The sequence below is a fragment of the Phyllostomus hastatus genome, unplaced genomic scaffold (genome assembly GCF_019186645.2).
Source record: "Phyllostomus hastatus isolate PE091 unplaced genomic scaffold, TTU_PhHast_1.1 phas_scaffold_1066, whole genome shotgun sequence".
In the NCBI taxonomy this organism is placed as follows: Eukaryota; Metazoa; Chordata; class Mammalia; order Chiroptera; family Phyllostomidae; genus Phyllostomus; species Phyllostomus hastatus.
In genome coordinates, this window is record NW_025334004.1 from 23,711,455 (window position 1) to 23,733,897 (window position 22,443).

The following is a 22,443-nucleotide window of genomic DNA, read 5'->3' on the forward strand; positions in this document are numbered from 1 at the left end:
CTCTCCGCCTCTGAAGAATAGGTGCCCACTTTCATTTGTTTCCTTTCCTGCTTCACTGCTCCTTCTTCAGGCAAATCGCTCCCTACCCAAGCTTTTCCCAGTGCCCTGCCTTTGCCGTTCCCTTCAGACCACCCCTGTCTCATCACCTGCACACGTTTGAATCTACACCAGCTTCCAGAAAGTGCCCCCTGGAGACCCTTTTGCTCAGCTGACATTTCTTGATCTATGTGATCCATTTCCTGTGATATGTTTCTATGCTATTTCATAATTACTTCTCTATCTATCCTCTCTCCCCTACTAGTCTGCGTCTACGGCTTCCAGCCCACAGGACACCTGGGTGGGTGCTTGGCAAGTTATCTGTTCAGTGAACAAACAAACGTGTGAACACAGGACCAAAAGCGTAGCTTCTAATGCGTTTGTTCGAATCAAGACGATGCTTTAGCCACTGCTCTAAATGGAATCGTTGATTAGAGAAGAAAGCAGCCACGATCAGAAGGTGAGACGCACTCTGTGGGTGAGAAGCAGGCGCCAGAGAAGTTAGGTGGGAAAAGCAGCGCAGGGAGGGAAAGCGACAGAAGCCGGGGCCCAGGACAGCGCGCCGGGCCCCAGCCTAGACACAGCGCCAACCTGCAGTGACGGAGACCGTCCTGTGCGTCGGATCAGACTTTTGGGATAAAAGAAATCGGAGGAAGAATGCTGAATGTTTGGTGGCTGCCGTGAAACATGAAAAAAGGAAAGGATGAACACAGAAAGAAACTCGATTCAGAAACACTATTAAAAAATCCTTCAGTAAAACTAATTTGATGGTGAACACCAAGCGTCATTGCTATGGGTGATGTGTGTGGATGAAGGTGTTCGGGGGCCCATGTTTAAAAGCAGGTAGTATAGTCACCTACATCCCAACCCCTCTGCGGCCCCCTTCCCCTTATTTTGGCTTAGATATTCCAGATGGAGAGTAAGAAGCCAGTGAAGCCACTGAGAGATGTTCCTTTAAGAATCTGTTGTTACAAACACCCCGTGAGTTCTCAAATACCAAGAATGTGGATTACTCAGTGGTGCTGCTGAGAGAGCCTTAAAACATTTTCATTTTGCTATGGTAACTGCACTAATGTGACACCCGGTGAAAGGCCTGAAAATCTTGGCTCAAGATTTGGGATCGGTAGACACGCCCTTAAGAGAGCACAAGATTTATTCTCTTATTCAAAAACCAATTCCCCTTTAAATCTCACCATGTCAGCACGTACCCCACTCGGGGCACATCGGGACCCCTTCCCCTCGGAGGGACATAATTCTCACTACTGACTTCCCAACGGTGGGTGAGCCCAGGGCGGGCCTGACCTCCCAAGTGGTAAACACGGGCTTCGGAAGAGCTTTGGAATTCTCTGGTAAGCTCCACCACAGGAAGAAAAAAAAACAATAGCTCCTCTGGGCTAGAATGAGTGTAAGAATTTCACTAGTTATTTTCATAAGCTTATCCAGAGAGTTCCATGAAGACGCCATTAAAATTGTTAATTTTTTTTTTAAATCATTTTAGGAACACCATCTGCAAACTCAAGCAATCCTTCCTTACCACATTCCAGGCAGTCTGGCCCTGTTTGCGTTCTTGTCTTCGTCTCCCAGAAGACCTCACAGGGGAGGAAATGACCACGATGACTCAAAGACGGTGCGAACCATGGGCTACTCGGGTGCTTTTCCTGGGCAGTGTCCCCGCTATTGTGAATCTTACATTCTTATGATAAAGTGACAATAAGCACTCTCTTTCACGTTCTTGTAACTTATAAAGAGAACCCATATTCGAAGCATTCGTGGTTCCTCAAGAATCTGGAGCCCGGACAAGGTGACTATTCCAGCACGTGCCCGCCCAGCTGATGGACCTGAGGGCTACACACCTGTGCTCAAGTTGGTGCTCTACGTGCATGCAGAAACCCACCCATCCTCACACTGGGGGGGGTGAATTCTTTTTCAGTTTGTCTTGTCTTCACCCAATTATTCTGAGAAAAACTGTTTTTTTTCCCCCACTTAAAATATACTGCTACTAGGGTTACAGACATAGCTTCTTATGCCTGTTCATGGCAGACCGCGGAGAAAGGAGACCACACTCTAAGTCTGGCCTTTCAGATAAACCCAGTCCATTCTCTCCCCTGAGCTTCCACGTGGATGATCCTCCAACTCCAGTTTGCCCAAGGGTACCACTAGGTGAGCTAAGCAGAGAGACGATGGTCTGGACCCAGTCTGAGTATCTCCCTGAAAAATACTGTCCGGCCCAGGTGGAAACCTGGAGAGGCCTGATCAGGATGCAGATCGTGCTAATGGCTTACAGCTGTGCACACACATGGCTTCTGAAGCCGGTAACTTCTGGTCCTCGGGTGGCGTTCTGAGAATTGACGAAGACCAGAAGGCTTTACGAGTCAGGGAGAAGGAGGGTCTATCCTTTTGCCCGTGTGCTCCAGGGCCCAGGAGAGCCGCTGAAACACTCCGATGCCATGTAAGAGTTAAGTTCTAAAACCACGCAGCCTGCCTGTTCACACTGACATGTCGGGGCTCATCACTGTTTCCCCAAATCACCAGCTTTTGGACAGGGAGGCTCCTCGGAGAGTTTGGACAGGAGAGGGCAGCAGAACGCTCCAAGAGCTGAGCGCCGGGTTGCTGGGTTGCATTACAGACTGAGTATAAAAATGTCTGGTGAGGCCTTGCCAGATGTTGGACCGAGAACTTCATGAATCATTTTTTTCACATCTGTATGGTTTGACGTTTCTCTTGAACGCATTCCTAACAATCTGACCAGCGAGGCAAGGCTTACTTTGTCCAACACAAGCGTTTGGAACAAAAACTGTAATCAATTTAAGGTAGGAGGGCACCTCCTCCCCTGGCCAAATGGCCTTTCAGCATGGTCTGCTATAAAGGAAAAAAAGTCATGGAAAAGTAATTTTGCCCAAATTCCAGCCCCGAGAATGAGTCACTGTGAAACATATGGCCTGCAAATGCACCTGCCACCACGTCTCTAATTATTTCCTTACCCGCAGCTTTTCCTCCGTCTTGGTGGATTGCTTACAGTCTGGATGCCAAACGGTGGAACCTGGAAAGACACAGCGCATGCTCAGAGCTGGGGCAGTGGAACAAAGCCATGTTAGAACTTCTGGGAAGGGTTCAGAACCCCATTTCCCCAGCACCAGGGAGTGTGGGAACCCTGTGGCCACGTGAGCCAGACCCTCCAAACTCCAGTCTGAGCTTGCTTCCTGAAGGTCGTAATTCTCGACCACAGAGACCACTAACTGGGCACCAGAGTGCTTTGATTTCAGGGATATTTAGTTAGTGACTGGGTATTTTTTTCTAACCATATCATTATCTTTTAAAAGTAATGTCTGCATCTTACTATAAGCTGCATTTAATTTCAGAACAATAAGCTGTCAGCCGTGTGTACAGAACATCAAAACAACCAAGCGGTTTAGATGAGGGAAATAAAGGCAAAACAGATAAACAGTCTATATTCAGAGGCAACGCTCACTGCATTGTTTTGTTGATCCAGCTACATACATGGTCATCTACCCAGCTCTGGGATATCAGACAAACCAGTAGAAAGGTTGCAAGGTACAAATCCAAAAGTTTCCTTTATCTTTCAACCTTTTAATTAACTTTAAAAAGTCTTCACCTTAAACTAGGGAAGCTACCACTTGGGTGTCATTTTCTGGTTCTGTCTGGGTCCGTGCCTTCACTTCCTCAGAGTACAAGGTGTTTTCACGGACGGTCCCAGAACCGAGCAGAACATTCACATCCCGCAGAGAGCGCTTATCTTGTAGAAACGCAAACCCACCTACATAATTTTATATGCTCAGATATATATGGCATTTATAAAATTATGGCTAAGACCTATACGTAAGGATATGTTCAAATGTGGGGATGGGCAGGAGAACCAGGGGGAGCACTTAAAAAGATTTAAGTAAGTAAAGTTACTAAGTTGAAAGCAGTGAGTAAATGATACACTGTAAATTTAATGAGTCTCTAGGAACACCAGACTTTCTACATTTCATTATTGAAATGTAGATAATCTCATCTCTTTAAACAGCAATCTGTGTGTGCTTGAAAAGACACCAAATTAAAGTAATTCTTGTATTATTTTATACCATCGAGCTAAAATAGCATTAAACGATGACAAGGAAAATACATTTCGCATCAGAATACTACTGTAACCCCTATTTAACAATCATTTCCATCTGGCCTGACCCAGGGCTAGAAAAGAAGAAGAAGACGACAATCCAACATGCACGAACCAGACAGACCCATAGACCCTTCAGCACTAACATTACTCCGGGGCCGGCTGCCAGGCACCAGAAACCCTCTTCCCGCGGAGAGCCGGGGGCCACGGGGTCAGCGCTGGGCCCAGGAGCTACGTTCGCCGTGAATGTTCTATTGATCAGAGGCCGCTGGCCAGAACACTGGGTTCGCGCAGTGTCGCATTGTTCTCCAGAGGTCAGGCACATGGGTATGTGACACAGACGGCGCATCAGATGCCGAGGAAGACGAAAGTGCTCATTCTTCAAGAATGTGCCATGAGGGCAAGCAAAGAGTCCCAAGGCCCAGGAGGAGATTCGCAACAATCCCCAGAATTCTGAACGCCGCCCATCTTTAACAGGCAGCTGGTTATCTGCCGTGTGAATGTGCTGTGTTTGCGCACAGCTGGAGATCACTCCGCGTCTCAGCTTCCAGACCCCCGTCTCAGCTCCTAGCAGACTCGGGGCTGACCGGCACTCTGGCGTCTTTGTTTCTGAATGTTGTCACTGAGGCACTAAAATCTAAAATGAAGCCCAGAGGCCAAGTAAAGAATAAATCTGTGCCATTCCGGAAGTGCATGGTGACACCTGCCTATTGCCATTGCAGATTTCCTGCCTGTGTTCAGGGAAATGTCACACCATGCCCAGAGGAGACCATGGATTTGGGTTGTCACTTGCCTTTATTTGGGCCCTTTAATATTCAGTGATTTTTAAAAATCATAATATTTCAGAGTGATCATCCTACCGTTAAAAGGATGTTTGGGATGTTAATTTCTAATACAGTTAGCTTTTTTAAGGGGCCTGTAGCTAAGTCCCCTTAGCTTAGGGGACCTAAGCTTTGCTTGAATATTCCAGAGCGATTTCTGTAGCTGTGTAAAAAAACCCCTAGGAGCAAAGCAAACCATTCATTAAAAATACACAGTGTTACGTGCAAAGAGACATGAAGACATGACATGCAAAAGCAGATGAAACCCAGTCATTACCAAAATTGAATGAGCAATAGCTCTTACAGTTCTTGCTAAATTTACTGATAAGTCCTTGTCTATTTAATGACTCTTTTACAGCCAAAAATAGCAAAATGCTCCCACAGATGGTACTGTTTGATGGAAGAGAATCTTCCCCTACAGAAGCTACGGAAGTTTGGAGGAGATAAAAACTAGTGATAGCTGTACACTGGAAACATTTCCCAAAATCATTTTCAATAAAAAAAAAAATCCAATGGCCTCCTGATAATCCCACCAGAAACGTCTCATTTCTCTTTCAGGGACTTAGGGCGTGTTCTGTCCCTCTCCTTCAGTATGAGAGCTATGGCATCTTAATGTGATGAAATGTAACTGTGAGGCAATTCACGAAAGATGAGGTTTTCTTCCCCCTGGAAGCCAGGGCAGCAGCAGCCTGGGGGGCCTCAGAACAATCCTTCTGGCAGGAGAGTGAAAGGGGAAAAGAAGAAGTAGTTGTCTGGTCAGTAGCATTTCTAGAAATGCTTTCTCTCTTTGATCTTTCAGCTTCCCTAGCAGGTTGCTGGAGATGGCTGGGGGGAGGTGTGATCTTTACTCTTGCTTATATCCATAGCCCAAACACCTAGTCCTATTCATTCATTCCAGCAGCAACACGTTTGTTAACAGCCTCAGGGCCCATTGCCAGCATGTCCATTGCTTGGCTGATTAATACTAACCGATGAGGTAACTGTTTGGCCAAACTCATTTTGGACCTGGGTGGCCTTGCAGCTAATGAAATGCCTCCTTCTCTAAAAACAACTCAACAAACAAACAGCACGGGTTTTCCCCCCCTGGTGGGGGGAACTTGCGGGGCTCCTGAGCCCAGCTTACCTTGAAGATACATTTCCTCTCCTTCTGTGAACATCTGGTTGCATCTGCTGCATCGTGCACAGCTGGGGTGGTAGTGCTTGTCACCTGCCTGGAAGAGAAGAGGTAAAGGACATTGAGTCTACTCCTGGTCACTAAACGCGGCCTCTTTTTTGGACTTGGGGATTTGGAGGAAAAGAGGATGGTGAGAAAGGAAAAATAACTGTGCAGGTGACCAAACCTCCTTCACCAACAGACTTAGAAGCTGAAGCCAATCCCATCGGAACTGGGAGGGGCTCAAAACCAGCTCCTTGTGCCTGACGTGATGGGGCGACTTGCCTCTTGGGGTTTTTGGCTTCCGGTTCTCTCCTGGCTTGGGCTCTCCTGGATGGCTGCCAGTTACACAACTCATGCATGAGATCAGTCCACTCCATCTCCCCCCAAAAAAACCCATCTCAAAAACAGTAACATCGAATGAATGCTGGAGGCTAACGTTGGTTTGTACTAAGGCAATAAAAGGAAAGGATTCTATTAGCAGGTTCTTGCTTTCTTAGCCAAATAGTCTGAAAATAATAAAATCTGCCCAGCTTATATCGAGCTGAGAAAAACCACAGTAAAAGTCATTATCGACTGCTTCTCTCTCAGAAGGAGCCCAAATGCTCTCTTGTGCTGCTTACAATCTTTTGCCAAAATCTTGTATTAATTGTTTTCTGAAGAAGGCACTTTACTGAGATGGTTCTGCATTATCCCTGGGCATTCCATAGTCCTAAATATGACAGCTGCCATCACAGCAGGTACTGACTTCCCCAAGGCGAAATGTCACTGGACACAGTGACAATTCTCTAGACAGGTGCCGAGTCACATTAGAGTCATGCTCCAAATACACGCCTGCAAAATGAAATCTTTTTGTGGACAACAAAAACCGTGCTACCTACAAACGATCAAATGCACACTCTGCAATTAAGTCACTTTATCAATAAACTAGAACGACATTTCTTTTGCTTTAACCAGGGGAAAGGCAGTGCCGAGAGCCTAGCATTAGGAGTGGCTGCACCCTGGTCCTGCCTGGAAGCTCAACAGGAAGTCAGAGAGGCCAGAGCGACTCCTTTCTCACGTGCTCCTCGAGAAAGTCCGAAAGCCACGTAGCAACCAGAATGTGACACGGTGCTCAGCTACTCAAGAGAACCAAGTGGGGGGGGGAAAAATGGAAGTTATTTAAAACTAGGAGCCAGGAAAAAAAAATCTTTTCAGTGGGGTTTGCCAGAAAATTCCAGAAGTAGTACCATGGTTCTTGTCCACACAGTATGTTTAATTAAGTTTATTTCCTGGGCGGTGAGGGGAGGGTAGAAAATGTCAACACAAAGGGGCGCCTTTCCTCAGGCCATCCAGGGTCCACTGTGAGTGCAGGAGGAGGGTGGTATCACCTACTCAGTTATAACCCAGGGAGGCTCAGCCGGGAGGTCAGTGCTATGGGTCCTGGGAGGGACAATCTCTGGATTCTCCAGGGAAATGTGAGGAAAAGAATTCAGGCCCCTTAAGAGGAATCTGATGTAGTGAAAAAGCACACTCCTCAGTAAGCCAGGAATAGAAAGGAATTTCTTCAAGCTGACAAAGGGTTTCTATATTTGGTGGCACAACATTAGAAGCTTTCTTATTAAAGACAGGAACGAGACAAAGATGTATACTTTAACCAGTGTTTCCTACATTGTTTTAGTCCAAGCCAATGTGATAAGTCAAGAAAAAGAAATAAGTGTAAAGGTCACTAATAAAAGAGTTCAGCCAAGTAGCTAGATGAAATAATTAACACATAAAAACCAGCAATTTTCCTATCCACTAGCAATACAAATTAAGTCAATGTAATGGGAAACCAGGACCTCATTTGTAACAGCAACAAACCTTTCAGTGTAAGGTTTGTATAAAGAAAACCATAGAATTTAACTTATGAGCATAAAAGACTTAAATAGAGACAGAGTACTTCTGGATGGGAGAAGTAAATGTCAAGATGTCAATTTATCTAAGATGAACCTACGAATGCAGTGCATTCTAAGTTAGAGTACACACAGGAGTTTCCTCTCGAGAACTCGACAAGCCAACTCTGTAAGTTCACAGGGGAGGAAAAAATGCTCACTAATACAAAGGCATTTTTTTTATGCAAAAGAGAGCAGCAATGAAAGGGGATTTTTGCCTTTCCAACATAAAATGTTATTCTAAGGCTGAAATAGCTGAAGTGCTGTAATTCTGGTGCAGGAAGAGAAAACAACCAGCGTGTAACAGGAGAATTAAAATACAGGTGGGATTTCAAAGGAGCTGAAAGAGTGGATCATTCAATTAATGGTGAGAACAATGGATTTTCCTCTTAGAGAGAGAAGTAACAGATGGGGAGAAAATATTTGCCATGCCCTTCAGACTAAAGAGTATCATCGAATATATAAAGAGCACCTACAAGGAAAAATAAACAGCAATATAAGCAAAAGACAATTTCCAGAGGAAATGTGGATGACCCCAAAAGGCATCAGGGAAATACAATTTAGAAAAACATATTTTTCTTTGTCACATTGGCAAAGATTGAAAAAAAAATCACTAGTGTGAGAACACAAACATTCTCACAACACTGCTGGTGAGTAGAATTCTTTTTGGAAGGCGACTTTGGCAATACTTATAAAAATGTAGTATGGACATCCTCCCTGACAGGCAAACTCCGCTTCTAAAAGCTACCCTACAGAAATGCCCACACGTGTTCCCGAAAGTGTTAGGTGTTGAAGATGTTTGGCACTGTACTATATACAATAGTAAATGACAAACAGAAAACAACCTAAATAAGCAAGTGGTTAGATAAAACACCGACCTTATGTAGCCATTAAAAGAATGAAGTGAACGTTATATCCTTGCATGGAGAGAGTTCAAACTGATAGGCCTAAGAGAAAGAGTCACGCGGAAACGGAATGTCTATGGCGCAGTCACATAAAGAGTAGTCAGTCTGACTACATTCAGTCCAGTATCCGCAGCACGTGGTCGGGTGATGCAGGGACTCTCTCAGACCTTCAGCTTCCACATCTGTACAAGGGGTAGAATTGCACTTACCTCGTGGAGCTGATGAGATGAACAGCATATTGCCAAGCACCCCCTCACCAGACCTATGACTCAGGTACAGTTATTATCAATGTGTCAGAGAGAACACACCTGTGTATGTATGTCAATTTTATACTTGCGCCCTGCACGGAGGGGCAACAGGAGAATGCACACCTGTCAGCTTGTTGCGAATACCTCCGCAGAGAGAGGGAGGGGTTAAGGGTCAGATCCCAGCAATGTCCTCTGTGTGCATCTGCACTGTTTTGTTCCTTTACAACAAGGATGCAGTTTTGTGTTGCTGTGTAGTAAGAAAATAAAGACCAGGAGGGAGAAAAGTCCACGTCTCTTGGAGTCATGACACTGTGTTTGAGTTTTCACGCCTGCACTAGAAATATGATTCTCAACAAAGAACCTCTTGGGACCTGGATGGCAACGTGGAGATGATGATGTTGATAATACCGGTTGGCCAAAAAGTTTGTGTGATTTTTTCCCATAACAGAAAAGACAGATTTTTCATTTTCACCGATAGCTGTATTGATTTGAATATTTTGAGTATGTTGGGTATCTTCCATGTGGTATAACATTGATTGTTCTCAACTAAAGTCTCGACTTGATTGCTGTCAAACTCCAACTCGTCTACCTGACTGTGGAGCATCGTCTAGCGAGAAATCTCCAGCGTAAAACTTCACAAACCACTTTTGACACATTCGATCAGTCATAGCACCTTCTCCATACACTGTACAAATCTTTTGTTTTTTTGTGTGTTTCAGTTGCAGTCTTACCTTTCTTGATATAATACAACATAATATGTCAAAAATGTCACTTATTTTCTTCCACCTTCATTATTAAACTGGTTACATAAATATTCACCAGTTTTGACAAGCATTTTTTTAATGCATGCTAATGATAGCTATCACAATACAATCTAACAAAACTGTTTCAAATGAAATTAAAGACAGATGGGTGCTACTAGAGCCATGTTATAGGGGGGAAAAAAACCCAAAAGAACTCTTTGGCCAACCCAAGTGAATGTTTTACCATGATTATTCTGTGCCAGCCATTGTTTTATATACTTCATAAAATTTAGCCACTTGTTCCATAATAACCTAATGAGGTAGGGACTATTATTCTCTATTTTACAGATGAGGAAACTGAGGCTTGGGGACGTTGAGTAATTTGTCCATAACCAGGGAGTGGCAGGCCCAGGACGCAAACCCAGGCAGTCCGGCCCTAGAGCACATGCTCTTAGCCGGTACCACAACGAATAAATTTCTATACAGAACTCAACTGCTATGCCTGCCTCACAGTGATGTTGTCAGGGTAAGTGATCAAATGACATTTTGAAAATGGCGTGACACACCGCAAATAATAATAGTAACAGGAATAACAACACAATCACCCTCCGCACCAAGAGGGTACCAGGGCCACTCACATGAAGGCTCATTTGCGTGGTTTAGGATGCTGGTGGCTGTCTCTCTGGATGTCCCCCTTTCCCAATGACAGGCGCAGAGAGTAACTGTGTAATAGGAACTGTCAGACCAGATGGATGGAAGACACATCAAGGCCCCAAGTGACAGGGCTTTGCTCTATAAATCAGTAGCAAAAACACTGCTAAGAAACACCACCAAGGGCATCAGCCTGGACCCGTGCATGCGCTTCGTCCCGTGATGCTGAACGCGTCAAGAAATCCAGTGAGCTAGAATCACAGGGCAGTTTCACAGCCAGTCAAATGCCTCTGTTTTTGTAACAGTGGGGGCCCGGGGGCCACACGGTCAGGTCCTCAAAAATAAAGGAGCCCTCCCCATGCATGTGTGAGCCAGTCTTTCCCACGCCTCTCCCCTGGTTTCATTTCTTTTTACACAGGCCCCCACGACGGTTCACAGACAAGCCCTGGGTGTGGGGCCAGGAAATGCATCAGAGCTGAACGCAGACATGGGGTCACAGGCACCGTGGGTAAATATTATTTAAATGGGAGTCATTCTTAGAAGAAAGGGAAAGTGTTTCAGATTATGAGCAAAAGAAAAGATTAAGTGGTGCCATGTGAGAACCGAAATGAGCATGCAACTCGTGGGGGAGAGAAGGCTGTGGTTCCGAACGTTTAAAGCACAGAGTGGGTTTTGTTGGGACAGGTGGTCTCATAAGCCCTGGTTACCCGGTACCTGGCCCCAGGCCTGCCCCCTGCAATTCCAGCTGCGCTCGAGCCAGATGTGCTGCCGGGGCCTGCCAGAGCTCCGCATCACTGCGCTCCATCTGTCTCCGTACCCTGCTATTTAAAAAAATTACAACTTCATTTTCACATACTCAAAAAGCACATGCTGAAAGTCTACATTCTGGCTGGCACGGAACTCCATGGACAATAAACAACTGGCTTATTTAGCTGAGTTTTGTAAGACACCTGCCTACACATTCAAAGCGCTAAACATTGCTTGCCTTTAATGTGCTAAGTCAGTCGTGTGTGGTTATTATCACTGTTTGGTTAATCTCTAAATTGAATTGTGAACTTTAGCATACAGTCCAGAATACTGGCTCGGTAAATCCTGCCGACTGTGAAGCAGGATTTGGCACAAGGCACCACATTTTTGATGAGACCCATGGTCTAAAAGAGCAAAAAGGAGTCCCGAACTCCGTGTGGATGGTGGGGGAGAGGCAGGGTGCCACTGGAAAGGGCTATAATCTTTGGAATCAAATGGTTTGGTATCATTACTCAATTTGTTACCCAGGAGACCTCAATTACGTCACTCCTTACTCTCTCCAGCCCTGGGCCCTTCATCGGTAAAAAAAAAGTGAAGGGTGGGACCAGGCGATCTCCAGTCCCATTCAGCTGCAAAAATTCTATGATTCTGTGTCAAATTCCACACCTCAACAGAAAAGCAATTTGGGCAGAGAAAGGCCGCTCTTGGTGGCAGGGAAGGGAGTTTAATTAATGATGCCGTAGCGTCTGACACCCAGGATTCTGGTGTCCTGGCTAAGCCCCCTGCCTCCTGGACTAGGCCACTCGGAGGCCAGGAAGAGAACTGTAATCACAGACCCTGTCCTCAGACAGGAAACATGCCCGTCTGATCATCTGCTCAGCTCCTCCACAGAAAAACATCTTCTACACTAACTGAGCAGACGGATGGACGTGCCCGAAGAGTTGTTCCTTATACAGACCCTTGAGAAGAACCAAGGGTGTCCTGTGGCACAGAAAGACAACTGAATGAAGTCATTTCCATAGGGGAAGTTAAACTGCTAAGGTCTGGGTTTGTCGTGTTTTTCTTTTTCTTTTTTTAAAGATCTAACTTGATTCAGTCACGGTGCTTAGAATATTCAAAGGAATCAATAAATTGCTTTCTTGTCCCTGAGATGTACAAACACAGCTCTGGCTGATTGTGATTTCAGACTAAGGATGTGCAGACTATTGGAGCTTAGCGTGTTGGCCTAGATCAGGAGTTTTCAAGCTTGACTGTGCATAAGCAACACCCAAGAGCCTTTAAAAAGAATGGGTTCACTGACCCTTAGGTGGGGCCCAGAAGTTAGCTTCTTCTTTTATTTTATAAGAACTGAGATGAGTCTATGTAGATCATCATGAACAGGGGAAGCACCAGTCTGGGTGGTATCCAAACCCCAGAGATGACTGTAGGTGAGGAAACCAAAGGGAGGGACAAGGATGCCCTGCTTATGTGGCAGGTGCATGGGTGGGAAGGGAGAGGCAGAATCACGCAAGTTCCCTCTTCCCTCCTGTAGAAAGGCACTGTGGGGCTGACTCAGCCTGCTTAGCATTCGCTGTTTTTCCCCCTGAAGTGGGAGAGGCTCTCAGGCGCCTGGACTGGCTGGCTCTCCAAGCCAAACCCTCACCTGTTCCAGGCAGCTTTTCTCCTGATGCAGCATCCTGAGCAGGCAGGATAATGAGGGTGTGCCTCGGCCCTCAGTGTGTATTCTGGACAAAGGTGAGTAAGTCAGTCTGCTCAGACAGCTCTCACAAAGCCCAGAGGGCTCTACACAAGTCTGTGCAAAGCCAGCCTGCACAGATGAGAGCATCCTGCAGGCCCCTCCGTCTCAACACCTGCAGCCTTGCTCCAAATGTGTGGGCCAGGCCAGAGGCGAGGGGCAGCTCATCTGCCCTGGTGCAGATGCACAGAATGGCGCTGAGAGAACACTCCATTGCCTTCCATTGCTCTGGTTCCCTGTAACCTGCTGCTCAGAACAGAAAAAGCAGAGCACCAATTCCCTTCTTTTAATAGGCGGTAACGAATGAAAAAAGCAGCAACATTCCAGCGTAAATGCATAATGGTTTCTTGTAGGTGACTACGGCATTCCCATCTCCTTCCAAGGAATTAAGTGCAAAAACTTGAAAGCAGTCTTTGCAATTTAACAGTGCTACATAAATGTCATCTGTAAATGTGTGCATTCCTAAAAGACCCAGCCAGTCTCTTTAAACTGACCTATAGACTCAATGCGATCTCTATCAAAATACCATATGATCTCACCTATAAGTGGAAGCCAATCAACAAAACAAACAAGCAGGCAAAATATTACCAGAGACATTGAAATTATGAATAAACTGACAGTAACCAGAGGGGAGGTGGGAGGGGATAATGGGCTGAAAAGGGGGAATGGTTTTCAGGAACACGTATAAAGGACACATGGACAAAACCAAAGGGGGGTAGGAGCAAGTGGGGGGGAAGCTAGGGTGGGGGGGAGTGGGAGGGCAGAAAATGGAGACAACTGTTCTTGAACAATAAAAAAAACGTGGAAAAAAAAATCCGAGAAAGATTGTTTGTAGAAATTGACAAGCTGATCCTAAATTTATATAGCAATGCAAATGACCTAGGAGAGTAAATTGTTTAAAAAAGAATAGGATAAAGTTGGTGGACTTCAACTACCTGATTTCAAAACTTGCTCTAAAGCTACACGTGATCAAAACAGCATGATTTTGGCATCGAGAGGGACACATAGGTTAATGAAACAGAACAGAGTTCCAGAATAAACCCACAGACTTATGGCCAATTGATTTTCAATGAACTGCCAAGGCAATCTGATAGGGAAGGAACAGTCTTTCCAACAAGGATGATGGGACCATTGGATATACATGTCCAATTGCATCCTACCTCACACCATACACAAAATTAACTTAAAATGGGTTACAGACTTAAATATAAATGCTAAAGCCATAAAACATCTAGACAAAAACCTAGCAGAAAGTGTATGTGACCTTGGTGTGGGCAAAGATTTCTCAGGTGTGACACAAAAGCACAGCCCATGAGAGGAAAACTGACCAAGGTCAAAGACTCACTCTCTTTGAAAGACCTGCCACAGACTGCAAATCACATTTCTAAAAAGGACTAGTTTCCAGAATACATAAAGAACCATTACGACTCAACAATATGAGACCGAGTGACTCAAAACTAGACAAAGATTTAAATAACGCTTCACCCAAGAAGATACACAAATGCCAAATAAACACATGAAAATATTTTAAACACCATTCGTCATTAGGGGAATAAAGTTAAAACCACGGTGAAATAACACTATACACCGACTACGATGATGATAATTCAATAAAGACGGACCATACCGAGTGCTGAGGGTGTGGAGATAGTGGAACATGTTGGTGAGAATGTAAAAATGACACGGCTACTCTGGCAACCTCTGTGGCAGTTTCTCAAAAAACTGAATGTAAATTTACCAGAGGATCCCACAGTCCCACTCCCAGGTACCGGACTAAAAGAAATAACACGTATCCACCCAAAGACGTTTATGCAGGAGCTCACGGCAGAGTCCTCCCTCAGCCTCGAACTGGAGACGGTCCAGATGACTCTCGGCTGGCGAACCGATGCAGTGTGGAGCGCTCAAAACAATGGCGTGCTGCCGAGCGGTAAGGGAGAACGGACAAACCGCCGGTCCAAGCCGCAACACAGACAGACGCCAACAGCATTACGGTAAGTAAGAGAAGGAAGACGCAAGAGACTACATATTTTTACTCCATTATACAAAGTTTCTAGAAAGGGCAAAACTCAAGAGACATAAAGTGGATCAGTGGTAACTGGGAAGGGGGCCGGGAATAGGATTTGGGGGAGGATCGAACAGCTGGTCAAATGGGGGGACTGAAAATACCCAAACTGCCTGTGCTGATGGCTGCACAACGTGTACGTGTGATGAAAAGCACCAAATGGTACACTTACAATGAATGAGTTTTATGGTCTGTAAAACGTTCCTCAAGGAAGGGGCATCACAATGAAAAGGAAGGAAGACTGGAAGACAGGGAGGGAGGGAGGAGGGAAGGGAGGGAAAAGGGACAAAGAGAAAGGGAGGCCTGACCAAGAAGACCAGAGGAACACTGCCATTCTTCATCCGCAATGACACATTGGGGTGTTCACACATTTATTCCTTCTGGGGTCCAGACTCCTTTGGGAAGCTGTTGAAAAATATGAATTCTTTTTCCAGAACAAAGTATATCTGCATACGCAGAAAGCTAGATATAGACATGTAATATCGTACTGTTAGTAATTACCTGAAGATTTGGAACTTTCTAAAGGGATTTTAAAAATAGTTTAGTAACCTACTGTATTGAGCTTACTTTCTTACAATGAGTGAATTTTATGGTATGTAAAATATTCCTCAATGAAGAGACAGGACAATCTAAAAAAGTCATTCCTTTGCCTCCAGAGGAATTGCTGTTCTGTTTGTGCAGGACAAACCGGGCTGCAGGGGGATTCGGTGACCTGCCCGGGGCCCTGCGAGAAGATGAAGTGGGAACCTGGAGGGCCACACCAACCTAGTGCAGCTGCTGGATCCTCACGCAACGTTTCATTGGATTCCTCTCTGGCCCTCTGAAACGGGTGACGTCTTTCTTCTTTACACTGATCACACCGAGGCTCAAGAGGCTGAATGACCGGCTGCGCTAAGACCGAGGTCACACAGCTGAGTGTCAGAACCAGGAGAGGTCCCAGGTCTTTGGACACAAATTCAACTCTCCCATACAAACATCACCACACCACACACATTGCCTCTCTTGTTTCAGAGAATTCAGGCAACTAGGAAAACACTTCCTCATGACGTAACAAGATGAGGCTAAGACGATACAGAAGAGACATTTCATTAACATGTACCTTGGATATTCTGCCAGTTCTCAAGGCAGAACAGATAACGACATGAAAGGCAAAACACACATCTGAAAGCGATCGAGATGGATCTCTGCACTGGAAACGCCCCTCTTCTCCCTGGAGCTCCCGCACCTCTGCTGGTCCTGTCTCTCCTGTGACTCTGGCTGGACTGCCTGTCTACGCCCCGCCCCCCAACCCCGCGCAAGACAGGTGGGAAGAGATGGGCTTTGGAACCAAGAGAACCTGGGGTTTGCATGAATTGCTCAACATACAATATGAACTCTCAAAGGCATCTTATTGTTGGCATTAGATGTGTTCTCAGAGTTAATAAAACACAGTCCTAAAGGAAAAGAAAGAATCATTTATACATAGGTATAGATACCAGGTACTCAACAAGGCTTAAGTGATTTTGAATGTTGTCTTCAAAAAACATAATTAAAATTCATTATACGTATTCATTTCCTAAACGATAGGCTACAGTTTAAATTTTTTAAAAAGGTTAAGTAAACAAATATGGGTTATTAAAAAAGAAAGAAAATGTGCCATGTAGGATTGTTACGACGATTAATCACAGGTAAGTTGGTAGCAAAGTAGCGATGCCAGCCAATGCAGGTGAGCTCGCTTCCTCTTTCACAGGAGGTTCAACGTCCCTTTAAAGACACGGGCCACCCCTTGTCTCCTCAACTCCAGGCTTTCTCTCGCTTTCCACAGAGCGAGTTCTCAGAAATGTCCAGTGAATTAACAGGCCAACAGAAACCCTTATCCCCAAGCCTCTGAATCCATGAGCAACCATTAGAAGTAAAGGACAAAGCCAGCTCTATTTCCAGTACTTACTTGCTCCCAGACAGTCTGCTAAGCGCTGCCCGGACCACAACCCACCTGCCTCCCTGCAACACTGGGAGGTAGGCACGATGCCCGTTTACCAGGAAAGAGATGAAGAAATCACCCCAGGTTACTGAGCGAGGGTGTTGGTGGGGGTGGAGCTGTAATCGGAACTCAGGTCCGTCCAGCTGCAGACCGGACTCACACCCCCGGTCCTGCCCAACCTTGCGCAGCTCAGCTCAGGAGGGAGGCCCCGGCTGAGTGAGACCTGCCCTGCGGAGCAGGTCTCTCCCACAGCATCACAGTGCCATCCTTCAGCTGCTTTTTTCCTCTGAGAATTCAAGGAAACGTCTAGTGGACAAAGCAAGGGCCTTCATAGTTTACAATTTGCTAGCGCTAAAGAAAGAGGAGATACTTTTCTAAGTCCTTAACAAAAACTTTACTTTCACTATTTCTCCTGTCCTCCACTATGAAAATGGTATGATCCAAGGTTATTTTAACAACCTCAGTAAATAAGGCCTCACCCTTAAAGACAACCGTCCCAAATGCTGTTTCTTGACACGGGTACTCTTCACGGTAGTGGACAGTGGGACCCTCGATGCCTGTAAAGAGGTCCGGGAACCCAGCACACTCCCGTGAAACCAGGCACTGATTAAATAGTCCAGATAACATCATCCTGTCCTTCCCTCCTGTTATGAAGAAATACAGCGTCCTTTGTATTATGGGTTTTAGCTGACTTTGGTATTCCCTGATCACGTATTCTGTTTGTGGTTCTTGGAGCCTGTTCAACAGTTTGGCTTTTTTCCTTTCTTTTCATCAAAAAATGCCATGCGGGCGCTGGCTGGGAGGCCCAGTTGGTTGGAGCGTCAGTCAGCCCCATACGCCAGGGTTGTGGGCTTGGTCCCCGGTCAGGGCACATCCAAGAGTCAACCAGTGAGTACATAAATGAGTGGAACAGGAAATCGGTGTTTCTTTCTCTCTCCCTCCTCCCCCCAAATTAATAAATACACAATAAAAAATGGCATGCATTTTACATATTATTTCAGACTGCTTCCCTTCACAAGGTAGGTAGGAAGTTTTCAATACAATTTTTTTTCCCTCTTTGTAGGAGGAAAGAGGTATGCCTTTATTTTTCCTTTTAACTAAACTTCATTGAAGGGTAATATACACTGAGAAAAATGCGCACATCCTAAGTGTACCCTAACATGAATGTTCATACATGCACCATGTGCTATATGGTGCTATAGCTAGCACCCAAATCAAGAAACGGAACGTTATCCGCACCCCTCATTCCCTCTTAGTCTCTCTGTCTTCTAATCCCTACGCTGACTCCTAACTCCACTGCCAGTTCTACCTGGTTTGGAAGTTCACAAACCCAGAAGCAAAACTATCTGGCTTCCATTACTTGACACTAAGAATTACCCATGATGCTGTGAGTAGTGGTTCTTCATTATATTATAATCATGTAGTATTCCTTTGTGTAAATACACTACATTTTATTTATCTGTTCCGGTCTTGAACCTCTTGGTAGCTTTAAAACGCCGGCTGCTGCGAACAGCACCGCTGTGAAAGCTCTGCCCCTGCCTCTCGGTGAAGCACACACACAGTTCGCTGGCGGCGGCTATACACCGGAGTGGACGGTGCACGGCAAGGGCATCGGGTACGTTCAGCTTCACAGCTACTGCCAAACAGTTGGCCACAGTGGATTTTGCCTTTTATTATGATTTTAATCTGAGAGGGATTTGAAGGACTTAAATAAGAAGAATCAAATTAAGAGCGCTTTGCCAAATGGATTCCCCAAAGTGTTTTCCTAACCTCTGTGAAGTGAACGACTTTTTTTTTTTTTTTAAATAAAATGGTCTCTAAGTAAAGGCTCTGTAGTTTAATCCCATCAGGTATCCATTATTCCAGGACCTCCCGAGGGCCACTGAGCAATTTTCAATCCTCCTTTCATCCTCGTCCTTCCGTCCTCCCATTGGTAGCATCCTTTGAACGGATGGGGGAAACGTGGGTGGGATGCAAATCGCCCTCATGTTTAATTCCTAAATGGACTCAGCATCAGCAGGCTGCAGCTGGCATCGCCTGCATTGCTTTGCAGGATGCTCTGCCATGAAGCCTTGAGAGTGGCAGGTCCAAGGCCCACTGGAAATGGTGAAAAAGAATTGGGTTTGGAGGATTGAGAACTTCAATGGCTACTAAAAGATATGATTTTTTCCCCCTCATGATTGAGCTTAAACATTTCTTATCTGTTGTTTTTATGGTTAATAATGCCCTTCGCCTTTGCTCTCTAGTGGAATGTTTAGAAAGCGCATCCACATTTAATCTGCCCAATGCTTTGTGGGGTAGATTATTCTTATGCTTATTCTCTTATTCTTATGCTTATTTAGGGGCTAAGAAAAGTCTTTGAAGTTACAGAGCTGGTGTTCAAATCTAGGGTTTTTTGTGAAGTCCATTCTTCCCCCCTCCTTCCATATCCTGCTACATGTCAAGGGTTAGAAAGGCTGGAAATGACTTTGGTAGCTTGGACAGCTTGGAAATAAGTGTTCTTTCCATGTCCCCTTCTTCCATAACTTGTGAAAAAGTGCAGAAGTAACCACTCAGGTGAAATGCAAAGGCGCTCTGTGAGGCCTTCCTTGCACAGCTCACTGGAGGCGACAATAATATGAAACTGTTGGTAAGAAAAGAACCCCAGGTCCTGGGGTCTCTGGAGGAGGGGTCAACTGGCCCATTTCAGACATGTTCCTAGGTCGCCCCAGTTTCTGGATGTGCCATGTCAGGAATGGCAAAAAAGTGATGTTTAAGAAATCTATTCGATTGAACCTTGTACTGAATTTCCAGATGGATCGGCTATACCGGGCCCCAGCTGTCCATTTCCCCCAGTCCTCTGTCTGTTCTGAAAAGACTCGTACGTTCCATAAAAGTAAGTATTGGCTCTGCCTAGCTAGCAAGATGGCTGTGGAGGTAAATGACATGTTAATTATATACGAACTCACTTTGAGTAATACGATGAAAGGAGAGGATGAACTAGGTTGCAAAACACTGGATGACTCTAAGCCAGGCGGTTTTCTTTTCAAATGCTTCCACTCGGAAAGGAATTTTAAAGAGGTCCGTTCAGGAAGTTGGACATGAAAGGAAGAGGCCTCGGAATCCAGAGGAATGGGAACCCGGAGAATGCCAAGTCCCCCGTTGCGGTGCCTGTGGTCAGAACTCTCCGCGTAGCTCCACGGAGGAACAAGGAGAAACTGCGCCGCGCTTCTGGCTTCGTAGCACAGGCTTCCCCGACTCGGACGCCACCCTGCGGCCCAGCCCAAGGGTTTCTCTTCTTTCCTTTCTCAACACCGGCAGATAAATATTTGCCTTCAAGTTCGACACTCTTGAAACCTAATCCCAATTGGATAATTTTTGTATCTTGTGGAAGAACAAACATGTGAAGTTTCTTGTTATTCATGATCTCATTCCTGGTCTCCTTCCCAAAGCGAGAGCGTGCTGGAGTCAGGATTGTACCACCGCGAGCGGTCCAGCGGGTCTCTCCTGTCTGCCGCTTCAGGGGGATCAGTGGTCAGTACCCATGTCCGGGGCAGGGGTGGCAAACGGCACAGTCAAGTGCATGGGGTGAGGGTGAGGGAGGAATACGGCAGGATCAGATCACGTGACAGGTCCCCTTTCTTTACTATCTTAGTGATGACTTTCAGCTTGTAGGGAACATGCAAAAGGCAGGGTTGTTTTTTTTTTTAATTAAAAACACTGAAACTTGTTATACAGTGCACAGCAAATACGTCATCCCAATTCAGTGAAATTCCAGTTTGTCAACTGCTTTTCTTCACCAAGCCGCTGTCTCTAAATTAGAATCCAGTTCTGGGCTTTCTATTCTTCTCCAAAAATTATAAACATTTCCCCACCCTACTCCACTCTTTTCCTTCCTCAGTGTTTCTATTCTAAAATGACTCTCAGAGGACTTCGGGGGTGTTGGGTAGACAAGGGACCTTGGGCATAGCCCACGCCTTCCTTTGTAGTCTTGGACAATCCCTTCCGAGTTATTTCCACCAAAACCTTTGCTCTGACTTATCGACTCTTTTACAGACGGTCCAGCTCTGGGCTGCCCATAGAGCACACTATCAGACAACAAATATTATTTCTTCCCCAGAGTCAGAGGAGTCTTTGGGGCGGGAGCCAATGCCGGAGCAGTCAGAAAAACACAGCTTGCTTTTAAAAACATCCTTGTCTGATTTCCTGTCCCACTGTGGCTGGACTTCAGCCCCTTTAGCAGCTACGCCCTCCAGCCCAGAGGCTGCAGAGCCCGGACTCTGGTTTCACTGGGAACAGCAGGGGAGGGATGCTCTTAGCCATCACTGAGAATTAGTCCTTACTGTCAGTAGGAAGGAAAAACAGAGTGAAAAGCAAATTCTGAGGAGGAGGGGAGATGTATGAAAGAATTCGGGACCCCCAGGCTTGGCAACACCCCAAGTTAGAGCCCACCAGAGGCAAGGCCTGTGCCTTGGATGATGACCAGAACCTTCCTGTGGCCTGCAGAGAGAGACACGCGGGTTTACATTCCAGACTCCACATGCTGGGTGGGTGCTTGCCCTGCCCCAAGTCCCCTGGAGTCCTCTGCAGGGGCAGGCCTGGGGCCTGCTGCCAAGATGAGAGGGAGTGCTGTGCAGGTGGCACCGTGCCAGCTGCACCTGCTGCACCTCCCGCCGGTCACACCCCTGTGACAAGGGGCCCTGTGAGAAGGGAACCAGTGACCCTGCCGTGGCTGGACCCTGAGACCCACAGGACTGAGCCACATATATCGACCAGTGATTTTTGTGAAATCTAGGCTCCCTTTGGGGAGCGCTACAGCTCTGTCACCTTCCAAGTACAGACTGTGCCCCCAGAGCCAAGGTCAAGCCTGCATTGTGCCTCAGGACAGCAGACTGGCCTGAAGCTGGAGGTCAAGGCACCCAAGTCCTCCTTAGCAAAGTCCCCTGAACTCAGCGGAAGCCGGCCAGCTCCTCTGGCAACAGACAGACGGGAAAAGCCCAGTTGCCCGAGTAGGTGGCCACTCTGCACAGAGATGCTGGTCATGGTACCTCTTGGGTCAGTCATCGCTCCCCACTGCCCAGCACCCTGGCTTTGGGCCCTTTAGCCAGCTCAGGACATTTGACCACCAGGTTGGTTTTTGTTAAACACCACCAGCATCAAGACCCTTTCTGGATAAGAAATCTTGAATGTCATTCCATTGCCTCCTGACAAAAGCTGAACTTCCTGACTCTGGCATTGCTGGTCTCAATCCACCTATCCAGCTCAAAAACTTCTAGGGGCCCCTAGTGAAGGTGGCATAGGTTGGGGAAAAGGCCTGGGGATCAACCCCTTTAACGAACTCCTCAGGGGACCTCTAGGTGCAGCTCAGACCTT

General features: G+C 46.1%; 1 protein-coding gene across 20 annotated transcripts in view; it reads right to left on the minus strand.

Annotated features, from left to right (window-relative positions):
* Positions 1-22,443, minus strand: part of ABLIM1 (actin binding LIM protein 1) — a 265,106-nt gene that overhangs the window by 42,554 nt on the left and 200,109 nt on the right. For 13 of the 20 annotated variants that reach the window (XM_045854027.1, XM_045854036.1, XM_045854024.1 and 10 more), the window contains exons 7-9: positions 6,098-6,185; positions 3,018-3,076; positions 628-711 (exon numbers count right to left, since the gene is read on the minus strand). In XM_045854027.1, the coding sequence (XP_045709983.1) occupies positions 628-711; positions 3,018-3,076; positions 6,098-6,185 (231 nt within the window). The remainder of the gene's footprint in view (positions 1-627; positions 712-3,017; positions 3,077-6,097; positions 6,186-22,443) is intronic. The other 7 variants (XM_045854031.1, XM_045854035.1, XM_045854043.1 and 4 more) reach the window with 1 other exon arrangement.